At 54.4% G+C, this 26682-nt stretch overlaps 1 protein-coding gene across 2 annotated transcripts in view; it reads right to left on the bottom strand.

Moving 5' to 3' along the window:
• LOC147092071 (B-lymphocyte antigen CD20-like) overlaps positions 1-26082 on the bottom strand; it is a 28120-nt gene extending 2038 nt beyond the window's left edge. The window contains exons 1-5 of one of the 2 annotated variants that reach the window (XM_085975614.1): positions 26008-26082; positions 23915-24028; positions 21317-21373; positions 13310-13423; positions 2203-2295 (exon numbers count right to left, since the gene is read on the bottom strand). In XM_085975614.1, the coding sequence (XP_085831740.1) occupies positions 2203-2295; positions 13310-13423; positions 21317-21373; positions 23915-24028; positions 26008-26082 (453 nt within the window). The remainder of the gene's footprint in view (positions 1-2202; positions 2296-13309; positions 13424-21316; positions 21374-23914; positions 24029-26007) is intronic. The other variant, XM_085975615.1, reaches the window with a different exon arrangement.
• Positions 26083-26682: the final 600 nt, after the last annotated feature.

The raw sequence follows: 26682 nt of genomic DNA, 5'->3' as shown, positions 1-26682 counted from the left end.
AGGGAGTGCCGCACTGTCGGAGGGGCAGTACTGAGGGAGCGCTGCACTATTGGAGGGGCAGTACTGAGGGAGCGCTGCACTGTTGGGAGGGGCAGTACTGAGGGAGCGCCGCACTGTCGGAGGGGCAGTACTGAGGGAGCGCCGCACTGTCGGAGGGGCAGTACTGAGGGAGCGCCGCACTGTCGGAGGGGCAGTACTGAGGGAGCGCCGCACTGTCGGAGGGGCAGTACTGAGGGAGCGCTGCACTGTCGGAGGGGCAGTACTGAGGGAGCGCCGCACTGTCGGAGGGGCAGTACTGAGGGAGCGCCGCACTATCGGAGGGGCAGTACTGAGGGAGCGCCGCACTGTCGGAGGGGCAGTACTGAGGGAGCGCCGCACTGTCGGAGGGGCAGTACTGAGGGAGCGCCGCACTGTCGGAGGGGCAGTACTGAGGGAGCGCCGCACTGTCGGAGGGGCAGTACTGAGGGAGCGCCGCACTGTCGGAGGGTCATTACTGAGGGAGCGCCGCACTGTCGGAGGGGCAGTACTGAGGGAGCGCCGCACTGTCGGAGGGGCAGTACTGAGGGAGCGCCGCACTGTCGGAGGGGCAGTACTGAGGGAGCGCCGCACTGTCGGAGGGGCAGTACTGAGGGAGCGCCGCACTGTCGGAGGGACAGTACTGAGGGAGCGCTGCACTGTCGGAGGGGCAGTACTGAGGGAGCGCTGTGCTATCGGAAGGGCAGTACTGAAGCAGCATTGTACTGTCGGAGGTGCCGTCTTTCTGATGAGACGTTAAACCGAGGTTCCCTGTCTGCCCTCTTGGATGGACCTAAAAGATATTACGGCCGCTACTGGAAGAAGAGCAGTGGTGTTCTCCCCTGTGTCCTGGGGTAATATTTATCACTCAACCAAAATCACTAAAGCAGGCGGTCTGGTCATTTATCACACTGCTGTTTGTGGGAGCTTGCTGTGCGCAAATCGTCTGCTGTGTTTCCTACATTACAACAGTGACCGCACTTCACAGGTACTTCATTGGCTACTAAAGCGCTTTGGGACATCCTGAGGATGTGAAAGGCGCTGTATAAATGGGAGATCTTCCTCTCCGGTCCCTAATATCTAAATCTTTGTTCCTTTCACAACCACCTCCACTAATTGCAGGCGTGGCAGTAAAATCCTGACCCGGTGACAAAACGGTTCACCACGCTTTCTGTTTACATGTGAAAGACTCAACACAGGAACAGGAGTAGGCCATTCGGCCCCTCGAGCCAGATCCGCCATTCAGTGAGATCAGGGCTGATCATCCAAATTCAGTACCCTGTCCCTGCTTTCTCCCCATATCCCTTGATCCCTTTAGCCTTAAGAAATATATCCAACTCCTTCTTGAATATATTTAATGAATTGGCCTCCACTGCCTTCTGTGGTAGAGAATTCCACAGGTTCACCACTCTCTGGGTGAAGAAATTCCTCCTCATCTCTGTCCTAAATGGCTTACCCCTTATCCTTAGACTATGACCCCTGGTTCTGGACTTCCCGACCATCGGGAACATCCTTCCTGCATCTAGTCTGTCTAGTCCTGTTAGAATTTTATAAGTTTCAATGAGGTCCCCTATCATTCTTCTAAACTCCAGCGAATATAAGCCCAATCGACCCAATCTCTCCTCATACGTCATTCCTGCCATCCCAGGGCTGATCTGCAACCTAACTCCATATACCCACTGACGTAAGAAAACTACTAGGCACTTGGTCTAAGCGTTAAACAAACCTTTAATCAACTGTTTTACAACATGGAGGTCTAGTTGTGTCCTTCACTAGTTCCTGTTAAGAATGTCCTGCGCAAGCTGGGCCCATGCCCGAGTATTTATACCCTCCCTGGACAGCACCACCCCTAGGCCGCTCAGTATTATTTAATGAATGACTGATTCATGTCACCCGCCTTTGCCCACATATCCCTTAACACCTTTGGTTAACATTAATCTCTGATTTAAAATTAAAAACTGACCCAGCATCGACTCCCGTTTGCGGAAGAGCGTTCCAAACTCCTACCATCCTTTGCGAGTACAAATGTTTCCTAACTTCACTCCTGAAAATGCCTGGCTCTAATTTTTAGGTATCATTCTGGTAAATCTACGCCGCGCTCCCTCCAAGGACAATATATCCTTCCGTTTTTCCACACCGCCTCTCTTCCGTCTACCTTCAGGTGGCTGCGACCCAGCATCGACTTACGTGTTTGCAGATGATGATGGCAACCAGAAGGGCGCTAAAAATCTCCACCACAGAGTATAGAAAAAGCAAGGCCAATATAAACATAGGTGCACGCTGTGGGGGTGAGAAAGAATAAAATAGCATTGGTCGATCGAGTACTGCTGGTGGAAGCAATCTATTTTTCGTTTCAGCCAATATCATGCAAGTGAAACTAGACTGAACGGTAAATGAAAATGGAATCGTTTTACCCCCTGACCCTCTAACACCTGTCGAGCCTGGCAATGCGGTGGGGCTTGTGGGGAACATAGGAACAGGAGGAGGCCATTCAGCTCCTTCAAGCCTGTTCCGCCATTCAATGAGATCACGGCTGATCTGTATCCTAACTCCATCCGCTCGCCTTGGCTCCATATCCTTTTTACACCCTGGGCTAGCAAAAAAAAATCAGATACGATAGCAAAATACTGCGGATGCTGGAAATCCGAAATAACAACAGAAAATGCTGGAAAAACTCAGCGGGCCAGGCAACATCTGTGGAGAGAGAAATAGAGTCAACGTTTCGGGTCGAAAACCTTCGTCAGGACTGAGAGAAAAGGCAGGCAATGAAACAAAAGGCAGTTTGGGGGCTGGGAAATGGGGGAGGGGATGAAAGAAGAGACATTAAGAGATATTCAAGGTGAGACGAGATGGTAATAGGACAGGTAAAGAAACAAACAATGGCTCTAGATGAAGTGTTGATATACCTATCAATTCATCCAATGAAAAGCGACGAGTTAAGAAAGTAACTATAGGTTTTTATTGGCTAAATAACAGAGCCCACCCTCGTGGGTGATCGGATCCAACAAGGAGGAATACCAGCCAGTCGACCACCTTTATACCTGGGCAAGTAGGTGGAGCCATGGGCGGAGTCAGCAGTGGTCAGCCCAGGTATAACAGCGTGACAAGAGGCGACCTCGTGTAGTGATACAACAGTGTAAACAGTGATAACCATAGTGTAACGATATAACAGTGATAACCATAGTGTAACGATAGTGAACGATAAAAGTGGTTTACCACATTCACCCCTTGTTTAGATTTGAGTCCGGCGGGGTGAAGTGTACTACCAGTTCGGGTATGTCAGTCTGTCCGGAGGCCTCGTAAGCCTTTCCGATCGTCGCAGCAGCGGCGGCGGTGATGCAGTATCCGATGTTAATGCTGGTGTCTGCGTGGTCGGCGAAGGCTCGTGGGGTTCCGGCATGCCGTCTACCTGGGCTGGATTTGGGGGGGTGGTGGGGGTTAACGGTGGTGTCTCAGGGGTGCCCGAGGGTGCAAGGTCTCGTAAGGAGACTGTGTCCTCCCGCCCGTCTGGGTATGCCACATAGGCGTACTGGGGGTTGGCGTGCAGGAGGTCCACCCTCTCGGCCAGGGGGTCCGTTTTATGGGCCCTCGCGTGCTTTCACAGCAAGACGGGCCCCGGAGAGGTCAGCCAAGTTCGTAGCATGGTTCCCGCAGTCGACTTCCTGGGGAAAACAAACATTCGTTCATGGGGGGTGGCGTTAATGGCAGTGCAAAGCAGTGACCGGATGGAATGCAGCGCTGCCGGGAGGACTTCCTGCCAGCGAGAGGTTGGGAGGCCCTTGGACTTTAAGGCTAAGAGAATGGCCTTCCAGACAGTCGCGTTCTCTCTTTCCACCTGGCCGTTCCCTCGGGGGTTGTAGCTGGTGGTCCTGCTTGCAGCAATACCTCTCGCTAGTAGGAACTGGCGAAGTTCCTCGCTCATGAAGGAGGAGCCCCGGTCGCTATGTATATAGTTCGGGAACCTGAACACGGCGAAGAGGTCGTTCAGGCATTTGATGACCATGGTACTGGTCATGTCTGGGCAGGGGAAGGCAAAGGGGAAACGGGAGTACTCGTCAATGATGTTGAGGAAGTACACATTACGGTCAGAGGATGGGAGGGGCCCCTTAAAATCGATGCTCAAGCGCTCGAAGGGGCGGGTGGCCTTGATCAGGCTTGCTCTGTCCGGCCTAAAGAAATGCGGTTTGCATTCGGCACAGGTTTGGCAGTTCCTGGTCATGGTCCTGACCTCCTCGATGGAGTAGGGCAGGTTGTGGGCCTTAATGAAGTGGTAAAGTCTGGTGACTCCGGGGTGGCAGAGGTCGTTGTGGAGGGTCTGTAGTCTATCAATTTGCGCGTTGGCGCATGTACTTCGTGATAGAGCATCTGGGGGTTCGTTCAGTTTACCAGGCCGGTACAAGATCTCATAATCATAGGTGGAGAGCTCGATTCTCCACCTCAAGATCTTGTCGTTCTTGATTTTGCCCCTCAGCTTGTTATTAAACATAAAAGCGACCGAACGCTGGTCGGTGAGGAGGGTAAATCGTTTGCCTGCCAGGTAATGCCTCCAGCGTCGTACAGCCTCCACGATCGCCTGGGCCTCCTTCTCGACCGAGGAGTGTCGGATCTCAGGGCCCTGGAGGGTCCTTGAGAAGAAGGCCGCCGGTCTCCCCTCCTGGTTAAGGGTTGCGGCTAGGGAGAAGTCGGATGCATCGCTCTCCACTTGGAAAGGGATAGACTCATCCACCGCGTGCATTGTGGCCTTAGCAATGTCTCCCTTAATGAGGGAGAAGGCTGCGCACGCTTCTGCCGTCAGGGGGAAGGAGGCGGACTTCATGAGGGGTCTGGCTTTGTCCGCATAATTCGGCATCCATTGGGCATAGTAGGCGAAGAGCCCCAGGGTCCTCTTCAGCGCCTTTGGACAGTGGGGGAGGGGAAGCTCCATGAGGGGGCGCATTCTTTCGGGGTCGGGGCCGATGACTCCGTTCTCTACTACGCAGCCGAGGATGGCAAGGCGCGAGGTGTTAAACACACATTTCTCCTTATTGTAGGTGAGGTTCAGCCGTTGGGCCGTACGGAGGAATCTCTCCAGATTAACATCATGGTCCTGCCGGTCGCGGCCGCAGATGGTGACGTTATCTAGATAGGGGAACGTGGCTTGCAGCCCGTTCTGGTCAACCATCCGGTCCATCTCCCTTTGGAAGACCGAAACCCCGTTGGTGACGCCGAAGGGAACCCTAAGGAAGTGGTAGAGGCGGCCATTCGCCTCGAAGGCGGTATACTGGTGGTCCTCAGGGCGGATAGGGAGTTGGTGGTAGGCCGACTTAAGGTCGATGGTAGAGAATACTCGGTACTGTGCAATCTGATTGACCATATCAGATATGCGGGGAAGGGGGTATGCGTCCAGCTGGGTGTACCGGTTTATGGTTTGGCTGTAGTCGATGACTAGGCGGTTTTTATCGCCGGTCTTAACGACTACGACCTGGGCACGCCAGGGGCTGTTGCTCCTCTCGATGATGCCCTCTTTCAGGAGACGCTGCACCTCAGAGCTAATAAAAGCTCTGTGCCCGGCGCTGTACCGCCTGTTCTTGGTAGCAACGGGTTTACAGTCGCAGGTGAGGTTGGCGAACAGGGAGGGGGGCGGAACCCTGAGGGTGGATAGGCCGCAGGTGGTACGCGGTGGGCGGTTTAAAGGCTGTTGGTTGTCGACTGTGAGTGGGGGGAGGGGTCCACCGTATGCCAAAGTGACACTTTGAAGGTGGGATTGGAAATCCAGCCCTAGTCGGACGGCAGCGCAGAGTTGGGGCAGGACGAGAAGTTTAAAATTTTTATACTCCGTGCCCCTAACCGACAGGGTCACAACACAGTATCCGCTGATGTCTGTTGAATGGGACCTCGACGCCATCGAGATCCGGTTGCGCGTTGGCTGGACAGTGAGGGAGTAGCGGCTCACCGTGTCTGGATGGATGAAACTCTCCGTGCTTCCGCTGTCGAACAGGCAGGTCGTGGCGTGGCCGTTTACTTTGATGTCCATCATGGACTTGGACAGGTGATGCAGGCGAGCTTGGTCCAGTGTGACGGAGGCTAGTGTATGGCTGAGCGAGCTGCTGTAGTCTGCGGGTGAGGCTGTGGTCGGGTCTGGAGACAAGGTGGCGGTCGAGTGTGGTGAACAAAATGGCGGTGCCCACGATGTTGCATAAAATGGCGGAGAAGATGGCCGCCCCCACAACTCACGAGGCACTGCAGGTGTTGGTGGCCTTGATCAAAGATGGCCGCCCCCACGACTCACACGAGGGGATACTGGCATCTGTGGCCTTGATGAAAGATGGCCACCCCCACAACTCGCATGAGGCACTGCTGGCGTCTGTGGCTTTCCCCCTGCAGGCCTTCGCGAAGTGGCCTTTCTTGTGGCAGTCGGAGCAGGTCGCGTTTCTTGCAGGGCAGCGCGCCCTCGGGTGTTTTGCCTGGCCACAGAAAAAGCAGCCGGCGGCCCGATCGCGGGGCTCCGATGTCGCAGCCGGTACCGGGGGTGGCGGTCCCGATCGGGTCCAGGATGCCGACGCTGAGGTAGGTCCCAGAGGCGGTGGTGCGAGGGGTATTGCGGTCGGGGTCGGGCCCGAGTCCCAGGGTCGCGCAGCACAGTACCTGGAGTACGCCTCGAGGTCCTGATGGGCCACTTCCAGAGAGCGAGCGAGGGCTGCAGCTGTGTTCAGGTCGAGGTCCTTTGATTCGAACAGTCTTTGCCATGAGTAGTCGGACCGAAGGCCTTTCACGAAGGCATCGCGGATATTCTCTTCAGTATTTTCTGCAGCCGTTACAGCTTTAAAGTCACAGTCCCTGCCGAGTGTTTGTAGCGCCCGTAAAAATTCATCTACAGACTCTCCTGGCTGTTGCGGGCGGGATCTTAGGAGATGTCTGGCATACATGAATTTACCGGGATCCGGTACTGCTCTTTCAGCAGGTTGAGGGCGGCCTCGTATGTAGTAAGGTCCTGGATGAGTGCAAATACTTTAGGGCTCACTTGGGCGGTCAGAACTCTTAGTTTGGATCTCTGAGGCACGCCGGATTCTCCCAGGTAGGATTCGAAACAGCTCAGCCAGTGTTTGAAGTCGAGGGCTGAGTTTGCTGCCTGTGGGTTTAGATCCAGGTACGGCGGTCAGAGGGCTCGCAGCCAGGCCGGCTGCTGTGGCTGTTGTAGCTGGGCGTCTGACTGGTCGTTTGGCTGCTCCGTTAAAGACATTTCAAAATTTAGCCAATAAAATTGATATACCTATCAATTCATCCAATGAAAAGCGACGAGTTAAGACAGTAACTATAGGTTTTTATTGGCTAAATAACAGAGCCCACCCTCGTGGGTGATCGGATCCAACAAGGAGGAATACCAGCCAGTCGACCACCTTTATACCTGGGCAAGTAGGTGGAGCCATGGGCGGAGTCAGCAGTGGTCAGCCCAGGTATAACAGCGCGACAAGAGGCGCCCTCGTGTAGTGATACAACAGTGTAAACAGTGATAACCATAGTGTAACGATATAACAGTGATAACCATAGTGTAACGATAGTGAACGATAAAAGTGGTTTACCACAAGTGTGAAATGCGCTGGCAGATTGAGAGACAGCTGCCATGTGGGAGAGAGAAAAGGAAAAGGCACAAACCAAGTGTGGATAAAAAATATAAAAATATAATCGGGGCCGAGGTTATGATCTGAAGTTGTTGAACTCGATATTGAGTCCGGAAGGCTGTAAAGTGCCGAATCGGAAGATGAGCTGCTGTTCCTCGAGTAGCAAAAAAATCAATCGCTCTCAGATTTAAAGTGATAATTGAGCTGGCATCGACTGCTTTCTGTGCGAGAGGGTTCCAAACTTCTACCACCCTTTGTGTGAAGAAGTGTTTCCTATCTTCTCTCCTGAGTGGCCTGGCTCTGATTTTAAGGTTTTGACCCCTTGTCTTAGACTCCCCCCAGCCACCAGCGGAAAAAGTGTCTCTCTATCTAACTCTATCAATACCTTTCCAAATCCTAAAAAACCTCAATCAAATGACCCCCTTAACCTTCTATATTCCAGGGAATACAAGCCTAGTTTATGTCATCTCTGCTTGTAATCTAACCCTTGGAGCCCTGGTGACATTCTGGTGAAGTTGCGCCGCTCTCCTTCCAAGGCCAATCTATCCTTTCTGAGGTGCGGGGGCCAGAACTGTACACAGTCCTCCAAATGTGGTCTAACCAGGAATAACAACAGGAACCGCTGGAAACGCTCAGCAGGCCAGGCAGCATCGGTGGAGAGAGAAACAGAGTTAACGTTTCAGGTCGAAGACCTTTCGTCAGAACTGGAAAAAAAGCAGGAAATGGAAAGCAAGTTTAGGGGCTGGGAAAAGGGGGAGGGGATGAAAGAACAAAAGGGAAGGAGAGTGATAGGATAGAAAGCCGGAGAGAGATTAAGAGACATTGAGAGACTGCCAGACTTCGGATTTCCAGCATCCGCAGTATTTTGCTATCGTATTAGTGGTCTAACCAGGGCTTTGCATCGCTGCAGCAAAACGTCCTCCCTTTTATATTCTAGCCCTCTAGTGATGAAGGCTAACATTTCATTGGCCTTTTTTGATTATTTTTTGTACCGGATCTCTGCATTTTAATGATTTGTGTATATGGACCCCTAGATTTCTCTGGGTCTCCACTGTTCGGAGCTTTTCACCATTTATCTTTTCTCTCTCTCTACCCCTATCGATTCTTTTCCAAAGAAGCGCCTGATGCACCTGGGGTGTTTCTGTTCCTGGGCCCACTGTGTGAGCGTTGCCCCTTCCCGCAGTTTGGAGCCTGGGAGAATTCCGCACTTGCAATGGCTGCGAATGCGACGGGGGCTGGCGCCAAAACAAAACAGGCGGCAGTGAATAGGCAGTAAGGTGGCGGGTGCTGATAACAGGTTTGGTGCGTATCCTGGCCAGAGGCCCCACCCAGTAGTTGCCACTCCACACCCCCGCCCCCCCAGCCAGTACCGAATTCCAGGTTGGCTTATTTACAGGGCGCGGGCGGGCAGGATCTGGCATGAGCGGCAATCCTGTCAGACGATGCCAGCCCCCACGTTGGTCTGGCCGCCCCCCCCCCACACCTCCTCGCCCAAACGGGTTGGCGTTTCTGAAAGGCAGAGCACTGAATATTCAGCTGCTCCCCACACAGCAATGTCCCAAGATGCACAAGAAACATTGGCGATTTTGGCACACTATGGCTGCCGTGGCAACCGAGGCCAGGGATAGAGCCTGGGCCTTTCCTGCTGTGTGTGTGAGCTCAGTACCACACCGGGTGTGAGATCAGGCTCACTCAGCACAGGCCGGGGATGGAGCCTGGGCCTTTCCTGCTCTGTGTGTGTGAGCTCAGTACCACACCGGGTGTGAGATCAGGCTCACTCAGCACAGGCCGGGGATGGAGCCTGGGCCTTTCCTGCTCAGTGTGTGTGTGTGTGTGAGGTTCAGTACCACACCGGGTGTGAGATCAGGCTCACTCAGCACAGGCCGGGGATGGAGCCTGGGCCTTTCCTGCTCAGTGTGTGTGTGTGTGAGGCTCAGTACCACACCGGGTGTGAGATCAGGCTCACTCAGCACAGGCCGGGGATGGAGCCTGGGCCTTTCCTGCTCTGTGTGTGGGGCTCAGTACCACACCGGGTGTGAGATCAGACTCACTCAGCACAGGCCGGGGATGGAGCCTGGGTCTTTCCTGCTCAGTGTGTGTGTGTGTGGGGCTCAGTACCACACCGGGTGTGAGATCAGGCTCACTCAGCACAGACCGGGGATGGAGCCTGGGCCTTTCCTGCTCTGTGTGTGTGTGGGGCTCAGTACCACACCGGGTGTGAGATCAGGCTCACTCAGCACAGGCCGGGGATGGAGCCTGGGCCTTTCCTGCTCTGTGTGTGTGGGGCTCAGTACCACACCGGGTGTGAGATCAGGCTCACTCAGCACAGGCCGGGGATGGAGCCTGGGTCTTTCCTGCTCTGTGTGTGTGTGGGGCTCAGTACCACACCGGGTGTGAGATCAGGCTCACTTAGCACAGGCCGGGGATGGAGCCTGGGCCTTTCCTGCTCTGTGTGTGTGGGGCTCAGTACCACACCGGGTGTGAGATCAGCTCATTCAGCACAGGCCAGGGATGGAGCCTGGGCCTTTCCTGATCCGTGTGTGTGGGGCTCAGTACCACACCGGGTGTGAGATCAGGCTCACTCCGCACTAGGCCGGGGATGGAGCCTGGGCCTTTCCTGCTCCGTGTGTGTGTGGGACTCAGTACCACACCGGGTGTGAGATCAGGCTCACTCAGCACAGGCCGGGGATGGAGCCTGGGCCTTTACTGCTCTGTGTGTGTGTGTGGAGCTCAGTACCACACCGGGTGTGAGATCAGGCTCACTTAGCACAGGCCGGGGATGGAGCCTGGGCCTTTCCTGCTCTGTGTGTGTGGGGCTCAGTACCACACCGGGTGTGAGATCAGCTCATTCAGCACAGGCCAGGGATGGAGCCTGGGCCTTTCCTGATCCGTGTGTGTGGGGCTCAGTACCACACCGGGTGTGAGATCAGGCTCACTCCGCACTAGGCCGGGGATGGAGCCTGGGCCTTTCCTGCTCCGTGTGTGTGTGGGACTCAGTACCACACCGGGTGTGAGATCAGGCTCACTCAGCACAGGCCGGGGATGGAGCCTGGGCCTTTACTGCTCTGTGTGTGTGTGTGGAGCTCAGTACCACACCGGGTGTGAGATCAGGCTCACTCTGCACAGACCGGGGATGGAGCCTGGGCCTTTCCTGCTCTGTGTGTGTGTGGGGCTCAGTACCACACCGGGTGTGAGATCAGGCTCACTCAGCACAGGCCGGGGATGGAGCCTGGGTCTTTCCTGCTCTGTGTGTGTGTGGGGCTCAGTACCACACCGGGTGTGAGATCAGGCTCACTCAGCACAGGCCGGGGATGGAGCCTGGGCCTTTCCTGCTCTGTGTGTGTGGGGCTCAGTACCACACCGGGTGTGAGATCAGGCTCACTCAGCACAGGCCGGGGATGGAGCCTGGGCCTTTCCTGCTCTGTGTGTGGGGCTCAGTACCACACCGGGTGTGAGATCAGGCTCACTCAGCACAGGCCGGGGATGGAGCCTGGGCCTTTCCTGCTCTGTGTGTGGGGCTCAGTACCACACCGGGTGTGAGATCAGGCTCACTCAGCACAGGCCGGGGATGGAGCCTGGGCCTTTCCTGCTCTGTGTGTGGGGCTCAGTACCACACCGGGTGTGAGATCAGGCTCATTCAGCACAGGCCGGGGATGGAGCCTGGGCCTTTCCTGATCCGTGTGTGTGGGGCTCAGTACCACACCGGGTGTGAGATCAGGCTCACTCCGCACTAGGCCGGGGATGGAGCCTGGGCCTTTCCTGCTCTGTGTGTGTGTGGGGCTCAGTACCACACTGGGTGTGAGATCAGGCTCACTCCGCACAGGCCGGGGATGGAGCCTGGGCCTTTCCTGCTCTGTGTGTGTGTGGGGCTCAGTACCACACCGGGTGTGAGATCAGGCTCACTCAGCACAGGCCGGGGATGGAGCCTGGGCCTTTCCTGCTCTGTGTGTGTGGGGCTCAGTACCACACCGGGTGTGAGATCAGGCTCACTCAGCACAGGCCGGGGATGGAGCCTGGGCCTTTCCTGCTCTGTGTGTGTGGGGCTCAGTACCACACCGGGTGTGAGATCAGACTCACTCAGCACAGGCCGGGGATGGAGCCTGGGCCTTTCCTGCTCTGTGTGTGTGTGGGGCTCAGTACCACACCGGGTGTGAGATCAGGCTCACTCAGCACAGGCCAGGGATGGAGCCTGGGTCTTTCCTGCTCTGTGTGTGTGTGGGGCTCAGTACCACACCGGGTGTGAGATCAGGCTCACTCAGCACAGGCCGGGGATGGAGCCTGGGCCTTTCCTGCTCTGTGTGTGTGGGGCTCAGTACCACACCGGGTGTGAGATCAGCTCATTCAGCACAGGCCAGGGATGGAGCCTGGGCCTTTCCTGATCCGTGTGTGTGGGGCTCAGTACCACACCGGGTGTGAGATCAGGCTCACTCAGCACAGGCCGGGGATGGAGCCTGGGCCTTTCCTGCTCTGTGTGTGGGGCTCAGTACCACACCGGGTGTGAGATCAGGCTCACTCAGCACAGGCCGGGGATGGAGCCTGGGCCTTTCCTGCTCTGTGTGTGGGGCTCAGTACCACACCGGGTGTGAGATCAGGCTCACTCAGCACAGGCCGGGGATGGAGCCTGGGCCTTTCCTGCTCTGTGTGTGGGGCTCAGTACCACACCGGGTGTGAGATCAGGCTCATTCAGCACAGGCCGGGGATGGAGCCTGGGCCTTTCCTGATCCGTGTGTGTGGGGCTCAGTACCACACCGGGTGTGAGATCAGGCTCACTCCGCACTAGGCCGGGGATGGAGCCTGGGCCTTTCCTGCTCCGTGTGTGTGTGGGACTCAGTACCACACCGGGTGTGAGATCAGGCTCACTCAGCACAGGCCGGGGATGGAGCCTGGGCCTTTACTGCTCTGTGTGTGTGTGTGGAGCTCAGTACCACACCGGGTGTGAGATCAGGCTCACTCAGCACAGGCCGGGGATGGAGCCTGGTCCTTTCCTGCTCTGTGTGTGGGGCTCAGTACCACACCGGGTGTCAGATCAGGCTCACTCAGCACAGGCCGGGGATGGAGCCTGGGCCTTTCCTGCTGTGTGTGTGGGGCTCAGTACCACACCGGGTGTGAGATCAGGCTCATTCAGCACAGGCCGGGGATGGAGCCTGGGCCTTTCCTGCTCCGTGTTTGTGTGGGGCTCAGTACCACACCGGGTGTGAGATCAGCTCACTCAGCACGGGCCGGGGATGGAGCCTGGGCCTTTCCTGCTCCGTGTGTGTGTGGGGCTCAGTACCACACCGGGTGTGAGATCAGCTCACTCAGCACGGGCCGGGGATGGAGCCTGGGCATTTCCTGCTCTGTGTGTGTGGGGCTCAGTACCACACTGGGTGTGAGATCAGGCTCACTCAGCACAGGCCGGGCATGGAGCCTGGGCCTTTCCTGCTCTGTGTGTGTCGGGCTCAGTACCACACTGGGTGTGAGATCAGCTCACTCAGCACGGGCCGGGGATGGAGCCTGGGCACTTCCTGCTCTGTGTAGCTTAACAAGTTCCCCAGAACAGAGGCATCAGGCAATCAGCAGTACGATCGCGAAAGGAAGAAGGGCAAAGCAGCACTGCTCCGCGGGAAAGCACTTCTTAGAACACACGCCGCGCGAGGGCGCTGAATAAAATGCTGCAGCGCAGGATATGAAACGACAGCAGCGAGGGCGGTACTTACTGCGACGTGAATGGCAGTGCCGGATCGAGACAGCAAGGTTGAGATGACGAACACCACAGCTCCGAGGGTCGCCGCGATAGCACTGACGAAATTGAAGATCATTGTCAACTTTCTCTGAAAACAACGCATAGGGACAGGTGAAGGACGGAAATACTGCCACTCAGAAACAGATTCTACATCAGCAGGTGCAGCGATGAACATCCCGTCACCTACAACCTGCATTTATACTGCGCCTTTAACACAGCAAGAACAACAACAGCCTGCATTTATATGGCGACTTTGACAACTTGCATTGATGCAGCACCTTTAACATAGTAACACGTCCCGAGGCGCTTCACAGGAGCGATTGTGAAACAAGATTTGACACCGAGCCGCATAGGGAGATATTAGGGCAGGTGACCAAAGGCTTGGTCAAAGAGGTAGGTTTTAAGGAGGATCTTAAACGAGAAGATAGAGGCGGAGAGGTTTAGGGACGGAATTCCAGAGCGTAGGGCCCAGGCAGCTGAAGGCAGGGCCGCCAGTGGTGGAGCGATTAAATTCGGGGGATACGCAAGAGGCCAGAGTTGGAGGAGCGCAGAGATCATAGAAAGTTACAGCACGGAAGGAGGCCATTTCGGCCCATCGTGTCTGCGCTGGCCAACAAAGAGCTATCCGGCCTAATCCCACTTCCCAGCTCTTGGTCCGTAGCCCTGCAGGTTACAGCATCCCAAGTGCACATCCAAGTACTTTTTAAATGTGGTTAGGGTTCCTGCCTCTACCACCCTTTCAGGCAGTGAGTTCCAGACCCCCACAACCCTCTGGGTGAAGACATTTCCCCTCTAAACCTTCCCCCAATTACTTTAAATCTGTGCCCCCTGGTTTTTGACCTTTCCATCCACTTTGTCTAGGCCCCTCATCATTTTATACACCTCAATAAGGTCTCCCCTCAGCCTCCTCTGTTCCAAAGAAAACAGACCCAGCCTATCCAGTCTTTCCTCATAGCTAAGATTCTCTACTCCTGGCAACATCCTTGTAAATCTCCTCTGTACCCTCTCTAGTGCAATCACATCTTTCCTGTAATGTGGTGACCAGAACTACACGCAGTACTCTAGCTGAGGCCTAACTAGTGATCTTGGAGGATTGTCGAGATGAACAGACATGAATGTCAGGTGTGTGTCAGTGATGGCAGCCCAGCCCGTGGCTAGTTTCATGAAAATGGCCATCCTTTCATCTCTGGGACCTGGTTTCAAATCGCCTCTCATGGTGGCTGTACAGATCTTACAGGGGAATGAGTTGCAAAATAGTGCATGGTGACAATGGGTTCCACAGCACATTGCTGACCCAATTCAGCATTAAAAGGTCAATGGCACTTAAAGAGAATCCGCAAATATAGTTGGGTTGGGAAATGGGGAAAACTGATGCAGTATAGAGTGCTCTTCTAAGGCTAGGGTACAGACATAGTGCTGTGAGCTTTACCCGTGCTGTACCTGCCCTGGGAGTGTTTGATGGGACAGTGTAGAGGGAGCTTTACTCTGTATCTAACCCCATGCTGTACCTGCCCTGGGAGTATTTGATGGGACAGTGTAGAGGGAGCTTTACTCTGTATCTAACCCATGCTGTACCTGCCCTGGGAGTGTTTGATGGGACAGTGTAGAGGGAGCTTTACTCTGTATCTAACCCGTGCTGTACCTGCCCTGGGAGTGTTTGATGGGACAGTGTAGAGGGAGCTTTACTCTGTATCTAACCCGTGCTGTACCTGCCCTGCGGGTGTTTGATGGGACAGTGTAGAGGGAGCTTTACTCTGTATCTAACCCCATGCTGTACCTGCCCTGGGAGTGTTTGATGGGACAGTGTAGAGGGAGCTTTACTCTGTATCTAACCCGTGCTGTACCTGCCCTGGGAGTGTTTGATGGGACAGTGTAGAGGGAGCTTGACTCTGTGTCTTACCCGTGCTGTACCTGCCCTGGGAGTGTGTGATGGGACAGTGTAGAGGAAGCTTTACTCTGTATCTAACCCGTGCTGTACCTGCCCTGGGAGTGTTTGACGGGACAGTGTAGAGGGAGCTTTACTCTGCATCTAACCCGTGCTGTACCTGCCCTGGGAGTGTTTGATGGGACAGTGTAGAGGGAGCTTTACTCTGTATCTAACTCATGCTGTACCTGTCCTGGGAGTGTTTGATGGGGCAGTGTAGACGGAGCTTTACTCTGTATCTAACTCATGCTGTACCTGTCCCGGGACTGTTTGATGGGACAGTGTAGAGGGAGCTTTACTCTGTAACTAACGCGTGCTGTACCTGGCCTGGGAGTGTTTGATGGGACACTGTAGCGCGAGCTTTACTCTGTATCGAACCCGTGCTGTACCTGTCCTGGGAGTGTTAGATGGAACAGTGTAGAGGGAGCTTTATTCTGTATCTAAACTGTGCTGTTCCTGCCCTGGGAGTGTTTGATGGGACAGTGTAGAGGGAGATTACTCTGTATCTAACCCGTGCTGTACCTGCCCTGGGATTGTTTGATTGGACAGTGTAGAGGGAGCTTTACTCTATATCTAACCTGTGCTGTACTTGCCCCGGGAGTGTTTGATGGGGCAGTGTAGCGGGAGCTGTACCCTGTATCTAACCCGTGCTGTATCTGTCCTGGGAGAATTTGATGCGGCAGTGTAGCGGGAGATTACTCTGTATCTAACCCGTGCTGTACCTGCCCTGGGATTGTTTGATTGGACAGTGTAGAGGGAGCTTTACTCTATATCTAACCTGTGCTGTACTTGCCCCGGGAGTGTTTGATGGGGCAGTGTAGCGGGAGCTGTACCCTGTATCTAACCCGTGCTGTATCTGTCCTGGGAGAATTTGATGGGACAGTGTAGCGGGAGCTTTGCTCTGTATCTAACTCATGCTGTACCTGCCCCTGGGAGTGTTTGATGGGACAGTGTAGAGGGAGCTTTACTCTATCTAACTCGTGCTGTACCTGCCCTGGGAATGTTTGATGGGGACAGTGTAGAGGGAGCTTTACTCTGTATCTAACCCGTGCTGTACCTGCCCTGGGAGTGTTTGATGGGACAGTGTAGAGGGAGCTTTACTCTGTATCTAACCCGTGCTGTACCTGCCCTGGGAGTGTTTGATGGGACAGTGTAGAGGGAGCTTTACTCTGTATCTAACCCGTGCTGTACCTGCCCTGGGAGTGTTTGATGGGACAGTGTAGAGGGAGCTTTACTCTGTATCTAACCCGTGCTGTACCTGCCCTGGGAGTGTTTGATGGGACAGTGTAGAGGGAGATTACTCTGTATCTAACACATGCTGTACCTGCCCTGCGGGTGATTGATGGGACAGTGTAGAGGGAGCTTTACTCTGTATCTAACCCGTGCTGTACCTGCCCTGGGAGTGTGTGATGGGACAGTGTAGAGGGAGCTTTACTCTGTACAATAATACAATACAAATCGCTTTATTGGCATGATAAGGTACATCTTATGTTGCCAAAGCATCAAAATACATTTATGGTTGAACACATAAACGCGGTTCCATTCATACAGTGTATAAACAGGTATATCCCTGAGTTTATAAATATATTTTCGCCTTGTTTATATATACTCTTGTCTTAGTTTACTGGTTGTCCCTCTGTTCATGGCAAGCTGTAACATAGTGTGCCGCCAGTGTTACACAGCTTCTCTCCTCCCCCAGTAGGAATGGGAGTTTTTGGTTGTCAGTCAGATTTCTGAATTCAGGGCATATTTGTGAGAATTTTTGATAGAAATTCTCTCTGATGCCTTGATATTTTCCACAGGCTGTGAGGAAGTGCATCTCTGTCTCAACTACTCCCTGACTGCAGTGAGAGCATATCCTGTCTTCTCTTGGCAGCCTGGTCTGCCTGTGTCTGCCTTTTTCGATCGCTAGGCTATGTTCGCTAAGTCTGTACCTTGTCAAGGTTCTTCTCAGTTTGTTATCCTTTACCATGGTCAGGTAATCAGCTATGTTGTATTGTCTGTTTAGGGCCAAGTAGCAATTGAGTTTGCTTTGGGTTTTTGTTGTTTCTGCATCTAACCCGTGCTGTACCTGCCCTGGGAGTGTTTGATGGGACAGTGTAGAGGGAGCTTTACTCTGTATCTAACCCGTGCTGTACCTGTCCTGGGAGTGTTTGATGGAACGGTGTAGAGGGAGCTTTACCTTGTATATAACCCCATGCTCAACCTTTCGTGGGAGTGTTTGATGGGACAGTGCAGAACAAGCTTTACTCTGCATCTAACCCGTGCTGTACCTGCCCTGGGAGTGTTTGATGGGACAGTGTAGAGGGAGCTTTACTCTGTAACTAACGCGTGCTGTACCTGGCCTGGGAGTGTTTGATGGGACACTGTAGCGCGAGCTTTACTCTGTATCTAACCCGTGCTGTACCTGTCCTGGGAGTGTTAGATGGAACAGTGTAGAGGGAGCTTTATTCTGTATCTAAACTGTGCTGTTCCTGCCCTGGGAGTGTTTGATTGGACAGTGTAGAGGGAGCTTTACTCTGTATCTAACCCGCGCTGTACCTGCCCTGGGAGTGTTTGATGGGACAGTGTAGAGGGAGCTTTACTCTGTATCTAACCCGCGCTGTACCTGCCCTGGGATTGTTTGATTGGACAGTGTAGAGGGAGCTTTACTCTGTATCTAACCTGTACTGTACCTGCCCTGGGAGTGTTTGATGGGACAGTGTAGAGGGAGCTTTACTCTGTATCTAACCCGTGCTGTACCTGCCCTGGGAGTGTTTGATGGCGCATTGTAGGGGGAGCTTTACTCTGTATCTAACCCGTGCTGTACCTGCCCTGGGAGTGTTTGATGGGACAGTGTAGAGGGAGCTTTACTCTGTATCTAACCCGTGCTGTACCTGCCCTGGGAGTGTTTGACAGGACAGTGTAGAGGGAGCTTTACTCTGTATCTAACCCGTGCTGTGCCTGTCCTGGGAGTGTTTGATGGGACAGTGTAGAGGGAGCTTTACTCTGTATCTAACCCGTGCTGTACCTGCCCTGGGAGTGTTTGACAGGACAGTGTAGAGGGAGCTTTACTCTGTATCTAACCCGTGCTGTACCTGCCCTGGGAGTGTTTGATGGGACAGTGTAGAGGGAGCTTTACTCTGTATCTAACCCGTGCTGTGCCTGTCCTGGGAGTGTTTGATGGGGACAGTGTAGAGGGAGCTTTACTCTGTATCTAACCCGTGCTGTACCTGCCCTGGGAGTGTTTGATGGGACAGTGTAGAGGGAGCTTTACTCTGTATCTAACCCGTGCTGTGCCTGTCCTGGGAGTGTTTGATGGGGACAGTGTAGAGGGAGCTTTACTCTGTATCTAACCCGTGCTGTACCTGTCCTGGGAGTGTTTGAGTGAGCTTTAGTCTGTCGTGGGAGGATTCACGGGCTGATTAACAGTCTGACGGCCTGCGCCCTGAACGCTCCCTTCCAGGGCTGCAAACCAGCCTATAGGGCGGGAGGGGCTCCCACATCCCAATACAATGGGGGGGGTGGCGGGGGGGAGGCGGAGGGAGGGGGTGAAAAGGGAGGGGAGACATCCACGCCCACCACACGGGAGTATCTATCTGGCAGTCAACCCAGAATTCAGAGTCTCCCGTCGCAGGGATTGTCTGGGACTGGTTGGAACTCTGCACCTTCCGAATCGGAGTATCGCTCCGCGCGAAGACTGAACATGGGGCTATAGCGCTGGAGCATGGACTGCTGTTCAGAACGGGAGGGGAATAGAACTTTGTGTGTTTTTCCCACATGGGTCAAACAGTTTGCAAGCTATGGGAATATGTCAAAACTCTCAACGTCAGAAGCACTTCATTGGCTGTGAGAGGCGCGCTAGAAATGCAAGTCATTCTTTCCAGTCCCAAAGCGCATCACAACTAATGAAGTACTTTTTTTGAAGTGTAATCCCTGTTGCAATGTAGGAAACGAGGCAGTCAGTTTGCACACAGCAAGCTCCCACACACAGCAATGTGATAAATGACCAGATCATCTGTTTTTGAGTGCTGTTGGTTGAGGGATAAATATTGGGCCCAGTATCCCGGGGAAATCTTCGCTCTGCTCTTCAAAATAGTGGCCTACGATCTTTTACATCCACCTGAGAGGGCAGTTGGGGGCCTCGCTTTAACACCTCATCCTGAAAGACGGCACCTCCGACAGTGCAGCGCTCCCTCAGTACTGTCCCTCTGACAGTGCAGCGCTCCCTCAGTACTGCCCCTCCGACAGTGCAGCGCTCCCTCGGTACTGCCCCTCCGACAGTGCAGCGCTCCCTCGGTACTGCCCCTCCGACAGTGCAGCGCTCCCTCGGTACTGCCCCTCCGACAGTGCAGCGCTCCCTCGGTACTGCCCCTCCGACAGTGCAGCGCTCCATCAGTACTGCCCCTCCGACAGTGCGGCCATCCCTCAGTACTGCCCCTCCGACAGTGCAGCGCTCCCTCAGTACTGCCCCTCCGACAGTGCAGCGCTCCATCAGTACTGCCCCTCCGACAGTGCGGCCATCCCTCAGTACTGCCCCTCCGACAGTGCAGCGCTCCCTCAGTACTGACCCTCCGACAGTGCAGCGCTCCCTCAGTACTGCCCCTCCGACAGTGCAGCGCTCCCTCAGTATCGACCCTCCGACAGTGCAGCGCTCCCTCAGTACTGTCCCTGCGACAGTGCAGCGCTCCCTCAGTACTGACCCTCCGACAGTGCAGCGCTCCCTCAGTACTGTCCCTTTGACAGTGCAGCGCTCCCTCAGTACTGCCCCTCCGACAGTGCAGTGCTCCCTCAGTACTGCCTCTCTGACAGTGCAGCGCTCCCTCAGTACTCCCCCTCCGACAGTGCAGTGCTCCCTCAGTACTGCCCCTCCGACAGTGCAGCGCTCCCTCAGTACTGTCCCTGCGACAGTGCAGCGCTCCCTCGGTACTGCCCCTCTGACAGTGCAGCGCTCCCTCAGTACTGCCCCTCCCACAGTGCAGCACTCCCTCAGTACTGCCCCTCCGACAGTGCAGCGCTCCCTCAGTACTGTTCCTGCGACATTGCAGCACTCCCTCAGTACTGCCCCTCTGACAGTGCAGCGCTCCCTCAGCACTGCCCCTCCGACAGTGCAGCGCTCCCTCAGTACTGCCCCTCCGACAGTGCAACGCTCCCTCAGTACTGCCCCTCTGACAGTGCAGCGCTCCCTCAGTACTGCCCCTCCGACAGTGCAGCGCTCCCTCAGTACTGCCCCTCCGACAGTGCAGCGCTCCCTCAGTACTGCCCCTCTGACAGTGCAGCGCTCCCTCAGTACTGCCCCTCCGACAGTGCAGCGATCCCTCAGTACTGCCCCTCCGACAGTGCAGCGCTCCCTCAGTACTGCCCCTCCCACAGTGCAGCGCTCCCTCAGTACTGCCCCTCCAACAGTGCAGCGCTCCCTCAGTACTGCCCATCCGACAGTGCAGCGCTCCCTCGGTACTGCCCCTCCGACATTTCAGCACTCCCTCAGTACTGCCCCTCCGACAGGGCAGCACTCCCTCAGTACTGCCCCTCGGACAGTGCAGCGCTCCCACAGTACTGCCCCTCCGACAGGGCAGCACTCCCTCAGTACTGCCCCTCGGACAGTGCAGCGCTCCCTCAGTACTGCCCCTCCGACAGTGCAGTGCTCCCTCAGTACTGCCCCTCTGACAGTGCAACGTTCCCTCAGTACTGCCCCTCCGACAGTGCAACGCTCCCTCAGTACTGTCCCTCCGACAGTGCAACGCTCCCTCAGTACTGTCCCTCTGACAGTGCAGCGCTCCCTCAGTACTGCCCCTCCGACAGTGCAGCGCTCCCTCAGTACTGCCCCTCTGACAGTGCAGCGCTCCCTCAGTAATGGCACCGCGGAGTGCCAGCCTGGATTATAGTGCTCAAGTAGGGTTTGAACCCACGCTCTTAGCCAGAGTGCTACCCACTGAGCCCCGGCTGCCTGGGCAAAGCGGTGGGACAGTGATAAGCAAGGTGTCTGCGAACCAATGGCCATTTACAAAGGTTTCCCTGACAGCGAGCCGCCTCTACCCTCACTCGGTGCTCAGTGCTGGGTTTCGCTGCTGTACTTACCACACGCTGCTCTGGTTTGCCGACATTTAGCATTGTCAGTGCTCCTGAAATCACAAACTGCAACAGGGACAAAGCAACAAAGAGTGTTAGGTGGCTGCCCGCCGGTGCTGAAGCACAACAGAGCTGGATGGAAATTCCGCTCCATCCAATATCATGTACAAACGCATAAAAATAAAAGCGCCACTTGCTGAGTGGCATCGTGGTTAGGTTACTGGACTGGTCAATCCAAAGAGACCTGGACTAATAATCTGGAAACGCGAGTTCACATCCCGCTATGGCAGATTGTGAATTTAAATTTAATGAAATAAATCTGGACTAAAAAGCTAGGATCAGTAATGGTGACCATGAAACCACGAAACCACAATGAAACCTGTCATAAAAACCCAACTGGTTCACTCATGTCCTTTTGGTCTGGCCTACGTGCAACTCCAGACCCACAGCAATGTGGTCGACTCTTAAGCCCCTTTGAAATGCCCTAGCGAACCGCTTCAACAAAAGTACGAGAAGAATAAAACTGGACGGATCGACCCAAGCAGAAAAGTGCCGAGGGACCATCTTCACCACACGGGACTGCAGCGGTTCAAGAAGGCGGCTCACCACTACCTTCTCAAGGGGCAATTAGGGGACGGGCGATGAACGCCAGCCTTGCCAGTGAGGCTCACACCCTGTGAATAAATACCTTATAAAACAAATGGAACACGAGCGGGTTAAACCCATCCATGATTGCAATTTCCAGTCCAGCAACTGCAGGATTGTGTGTTACTGGGATACTGATTGACCGTCAGCTAGAATCACTGGGCAGAAAAGCACAGGCTCGTGGCGAATCATCTCAGATGAGAAGCAGGAAATCTCCGCCCCTTGTCTCTGCTCCTTCACTCTCTAAATGAAGCAGATGGAATAAATCGAAATCTCATCAGCTACAGTTTCAACCCAGCGCTTCTGGGCGAGGTTAAAAAGAAAAGAAAAGGGCTCCCCATTCCAACAGCGCCTTTCACAATGGGGACGTCCCAAAGCGCTTTACAGCCAATGAAGTGCTTTTGAAGTGTGGTCACTGTTGTAATGTGGGAAACGCGGCAGCCAATTTGCGCACAGCAAGTCCCCACAAACATCAATGCGCTAATTATCAGATAATGTGTTTTTTTTAGTGATATTGATTGAGGGACAAATATTGGCCAGGACACTAGTGATAACTGTCCTGCTCGATTGAAATAGTGCCATGGGATCTTTTACGTCCACCTTGGAGAGCAGATGGGGCCTCGGTTTAACGAGAAACTCCAGGATGATTTGGACAGGTTGGGTGATTGGGCAGATGCATGGCAGATGCAGTATAATATGGATAAATGCGAGGTTATCCACTTTGGTGGCAAAAACAGGAAGACAGATTATTATCTGAACGGCAATAGATTGGGAAAAGGGGAAGTGCAACGAGACCTGGGCATCCTTGTGCACCAGTCGCTGAAGGTAAGCATGCAGGTGCAGCAGGCGGTTAAAAAGGCAAATGGTATGTTGGCCTTTGTAGCGAGAGGATTCGAGTACAGGAGCAAGGATGTCTTGCTGCAGTTGTACAGGGCCTTGGTGCGACCACACCCTGAGTATTGTGTGCAGTTTTGGTCGCCTTATCTGAGGAAGGATGTTCTTGTCATGGAGGAAGTGCAGCGAAGATTCACCAGACTGATACCTGGGATGGCAGGAATGATGTAAGAGGAGAGATTGGGTCGATTAGGGTTATATTTGCTCGAGTTTAGAAGAATGAGAGGGGATCTCATTGAAACTTACAAAATTCTAACAGGACTAGACAAACTAGATGCAGGAAGGATGTTCCCGATGGTCGGGGAGTCCAGAACCAGGGGTCACAGTCTAAGGATAAGGGGTAAGCCATTTAGGACAGAGATGAGGAGGAATTTCTTCACCCAGAGAGTGGTGAACCTGTGGAATTCTCTACCACACAAGGCAGTTGAGGCCAATTCATTAAATATATTCAAGAAGGAGTTAGATATATTTCTTAAGGCTAAAGGGATCAAGGGATATGGGGAGAAAGCAGGGACAGGGTACTGAATTTGGATGATCAGCCATGATCTCATTAAATGGCGGAGCAGGCTCGAGGGGCCGAATGGCCGACTCCTGCTCCTATCTTCTATGTTTCTATGTTTCATCCAAAATAGGGCACCTCCGACAGTGCAGCGCTGGGAGTGTCAACCTAGAGTTTTGTTCTGAAGACTCTGGAGTGGGACCCACAGCCTTTCGGACTCAGAGGCGAGAGTGCCACCCACTGAGCCACGCCTGACACCTGGTTAAAGTAAAGAGGAATTTCATTCAAAAGTCGCATCGCGGAATATCAACCCCCAGCGTTGCCTTGTTTACCAGCAACTGTTTAATGGATCGCTGCAACTATCACATGTTTTTTTTACACACGTATTATGCCAGTCAGGTACATGCAGTCTCTTTGCAAGGACATAGCGTGCAAAATCTTAGTCTGCAAAGGTGAGACCCGATCTAAGAGCTGCTACTGAGTGTTCAAGGAGGAAGCGGAATGGAATGGAAGGAAAAATGCATTCAGCAAGTTACCGTGCCTATTAAAGTAGAAGAGATTTGACAAACCAGTACTCCTAACCACCAGGGGACCCACAATCGAATGGCAACTACATACGGCGCCGAGAAATACAACGGGACACCAAATGTCGAGTGAATCAGTCCCAGCATGATCTGCACGACCTACACAGAGAGACACACAGAGACCATTAGAGCAGAGTTCATTGCATCCTAAATAATCTGGGAAGTCAAAGATCTTTTAAAAAGCATCAGTTCAAGAAGAGACATATATGCCAGTGAATGTGAAAGAGCCAAAGTTTTCCATTCCTATGCCGCCGATCACGAGGGAAAGGAATTTACACGGTGCCTTTTCCGGCATCAGGACACACCGAAGCATTTTACAGGCAAGTGTAGTCACTGCTATAATGTAGGGAAAGACGGCAGCCAATTTGCGCACAGCAAGGTCCCACTATTAGCAATGAGATAATAATCAGATCATCTGTTTTTTTAAGTGACGTTGGCTGAGGGACAGATATTACGCCTAGGACACCTGGGAGAATACCCCTGCTCTTTTCCCAATAGTGGCCACGGGATCTTTTACATTCACCTGAGAGGGCAGATGGGGCCCCGGTTTAATGTCTCATCCGAAAGACGGCAAGTCCGACAGTGCAGCTCTCCTTCAGTACTGCCCCTCCGACAGTGCGGCGCTCCCTCAGTACTGTCCCTCCGACAGTGCAGCGCTCCCTCAGTACTGTCCCTCCGACAGTGCAGCGCTCCCTCAGTACTGCCCCTCCGACAGTGCGGCGCTCCCTCAGTACTGTCCCTCCGACAGTGCAGCGCTCCCTCAGTACTGTCCCTCTGACAGTGCAGCGCTCCCTCAGTACTGCCCCTCCGACAGTGCGGCGCTCCCTCAGTACTGTCCCTCCGACAGTGCAGCGCTCCCTCAGTACTGCCCCTCCGACAGTGCAGCGCTCCCTCAGTACTGCCCCTCCGACAGTGCGGCGCTCTCTTAGTACTGCTCCGCCAACAGTGCAGCACTCCCTCAGTACTGCCCCTCCGACAGTGCGGCGCTCCCTCAGTACTGCCCATCTGACAGTGCAGCGCTCCCTCAGTACTGCCCCTCCGACAGTGCAGCTCTCCTTCAGTACTGCCCCTCCGACAGTGCAGCGTTCCCTCAGTACAGCCCCTCTGACAGTGCAGCACTCCCTCATTACTGCCCCTCCGACTGTGCAGCACTCCCTCAGTACTGCTCCTCCGACAGTGCAGCACTCCCTCAGTACTGCCACTCCAACAGTGCAGCGCTCTTAGTACTGCTCCGCCAACAGTGCAGCTCTCCTTCAGTACTGCCCCTCCAACAGTGCAGCACTCCCTCAGTACTGTCCCTCCGACAGTGCTGCACTCCCTCAGTACTGCCCCTCCGACAGTGCGGCACTCCCTCAGTACTGTCCCTCCGACAGTGCTGCACTCCCTCCGTACTGCCCCTCCGACAGTGCGGCACTCCCTCAGTGCTGCCCCTCCGACAGTGCAGCGCTCCCTCAGTACTGACCCTCCAACAGTGCAGCACTCCCTCAGTACTGCCCCTCTGACAGTGCAGCGCTCCCTCAGTAATGTTCCTCCGACAGTGCGGCACTCCCTTGGTACTGCCCCGACAGTGCAGCACTCCCTTGGTACTGCCCCGACAGTGTAGCGCTCCCTCGGTACTGCTGCTCCGACAGTGCAGCGCTCCCTCAGTACTGCCCCTCCGACAGTGCAGCGCTCCCTCAGTACTGCCCCTCCGACAGTGCAGCGCTCCCTCAGTACTGCCCCTCTGACAGTGCAGCGCTCCCTCAGTACTGCCCCTCCGACAGTGCAGCACTCCCCCAGTACTGCCCCTCCGACAGTGCAGCGCTCCCTCAGTACTGCCCCTCCGACAGTGCAGCGCTCCCTCAGTGCTGATCCTCCGACAGTGCAGCACTCCCTCAGTACCGCCCCTCCGACAGTGCAGTACTGGCACCGGGCAGTGTTGGCCTGGATTCTGGGGCTCGAGTCTCTAGAGTGGGGCTCGAACGCACGCCCTTCTGGCTCAAAAGTGAGAGCAACACCACTGAGCCACGGCTAACTCCCAGCTCCTTCCCAAAGCGCTGCAAGTATGTGAAACACAAACACAGATTGTATCATCTTACGCCAAAATGTCTCATGCGCCGTGGTTCTTCACGCAGTAGATTTGCAGGAGAGCAGGCAGTAAAGACAGATGGCATCTCCTGTTTGGAAAGGAAGTCTGTATTAGGGTACGCCAAGATAAACTAGCGCTCTATGGTCCTCAACCCCCCTCCCTCTCTCTGTAACCCCCTCAAGCCCCTACAACCCTCCAAGATCTCTGCGCTCCTTCAATTTTGGCCTCTTGCTCATTCCCCGATTTCCTTCCCCCCACATTTGCGGCTATGCCTTTCAGCTGCCTAGGCTCCTAAGCTCTGGAATTCCCTCCCTAAACCTCTCCACCTCTCTTTCCTCTTTGAAGGCGCCCCTTAAAACCTGCCACTTTGACCAAGCTTTTGGTCACCTGTCCTAATATTTCCTTACTTGGCTCGGTGTCAAATTTTCTTTTGATAACCGCTCCTGTGAAGCGCCTTGGGGGCGTTTTACGACATCAGAGGCGCTGTGTAAGAGCAAGATGTTGAGACAATAGCCCCAATTTCAACCCAGGACGTGAATCGGGTGGGAGGCCCCCGTGACACCTTGGAAACAAGAGATTGGGTGAGAACTCGTTTCCGTTTGTCAGTTGCGCGGAGAAGTCCTGTCCACCTGCCACGTGCAATTTGCTCCGCTGTTAAAGCGTGGACGCATGTCTTCAAGCGAGA

Source organism: Somniosus microcephalus, unplaced genomic scaffold (assembly GCF_052327205.1).
Source record: "Somniosus microcephalus isolate GS21.2 unplaced genomic scaffold, FLI_Smic_1.0 unresolved_chr2, whole genome shotgun sequence".
In the NCBI taxonomy this organism is placed as follows: domain Eukaryota; kingdom Metazoa; phylum Chordata; class Chondrichthyes; order Squaliformes; family Somniosidae; genus Somniosus; species Somniosus microcephalus.
Note: the sequence above shows the minus strand (reverse complement) of the source record. Positions and strands in the feature narration are given on the sequence as shown.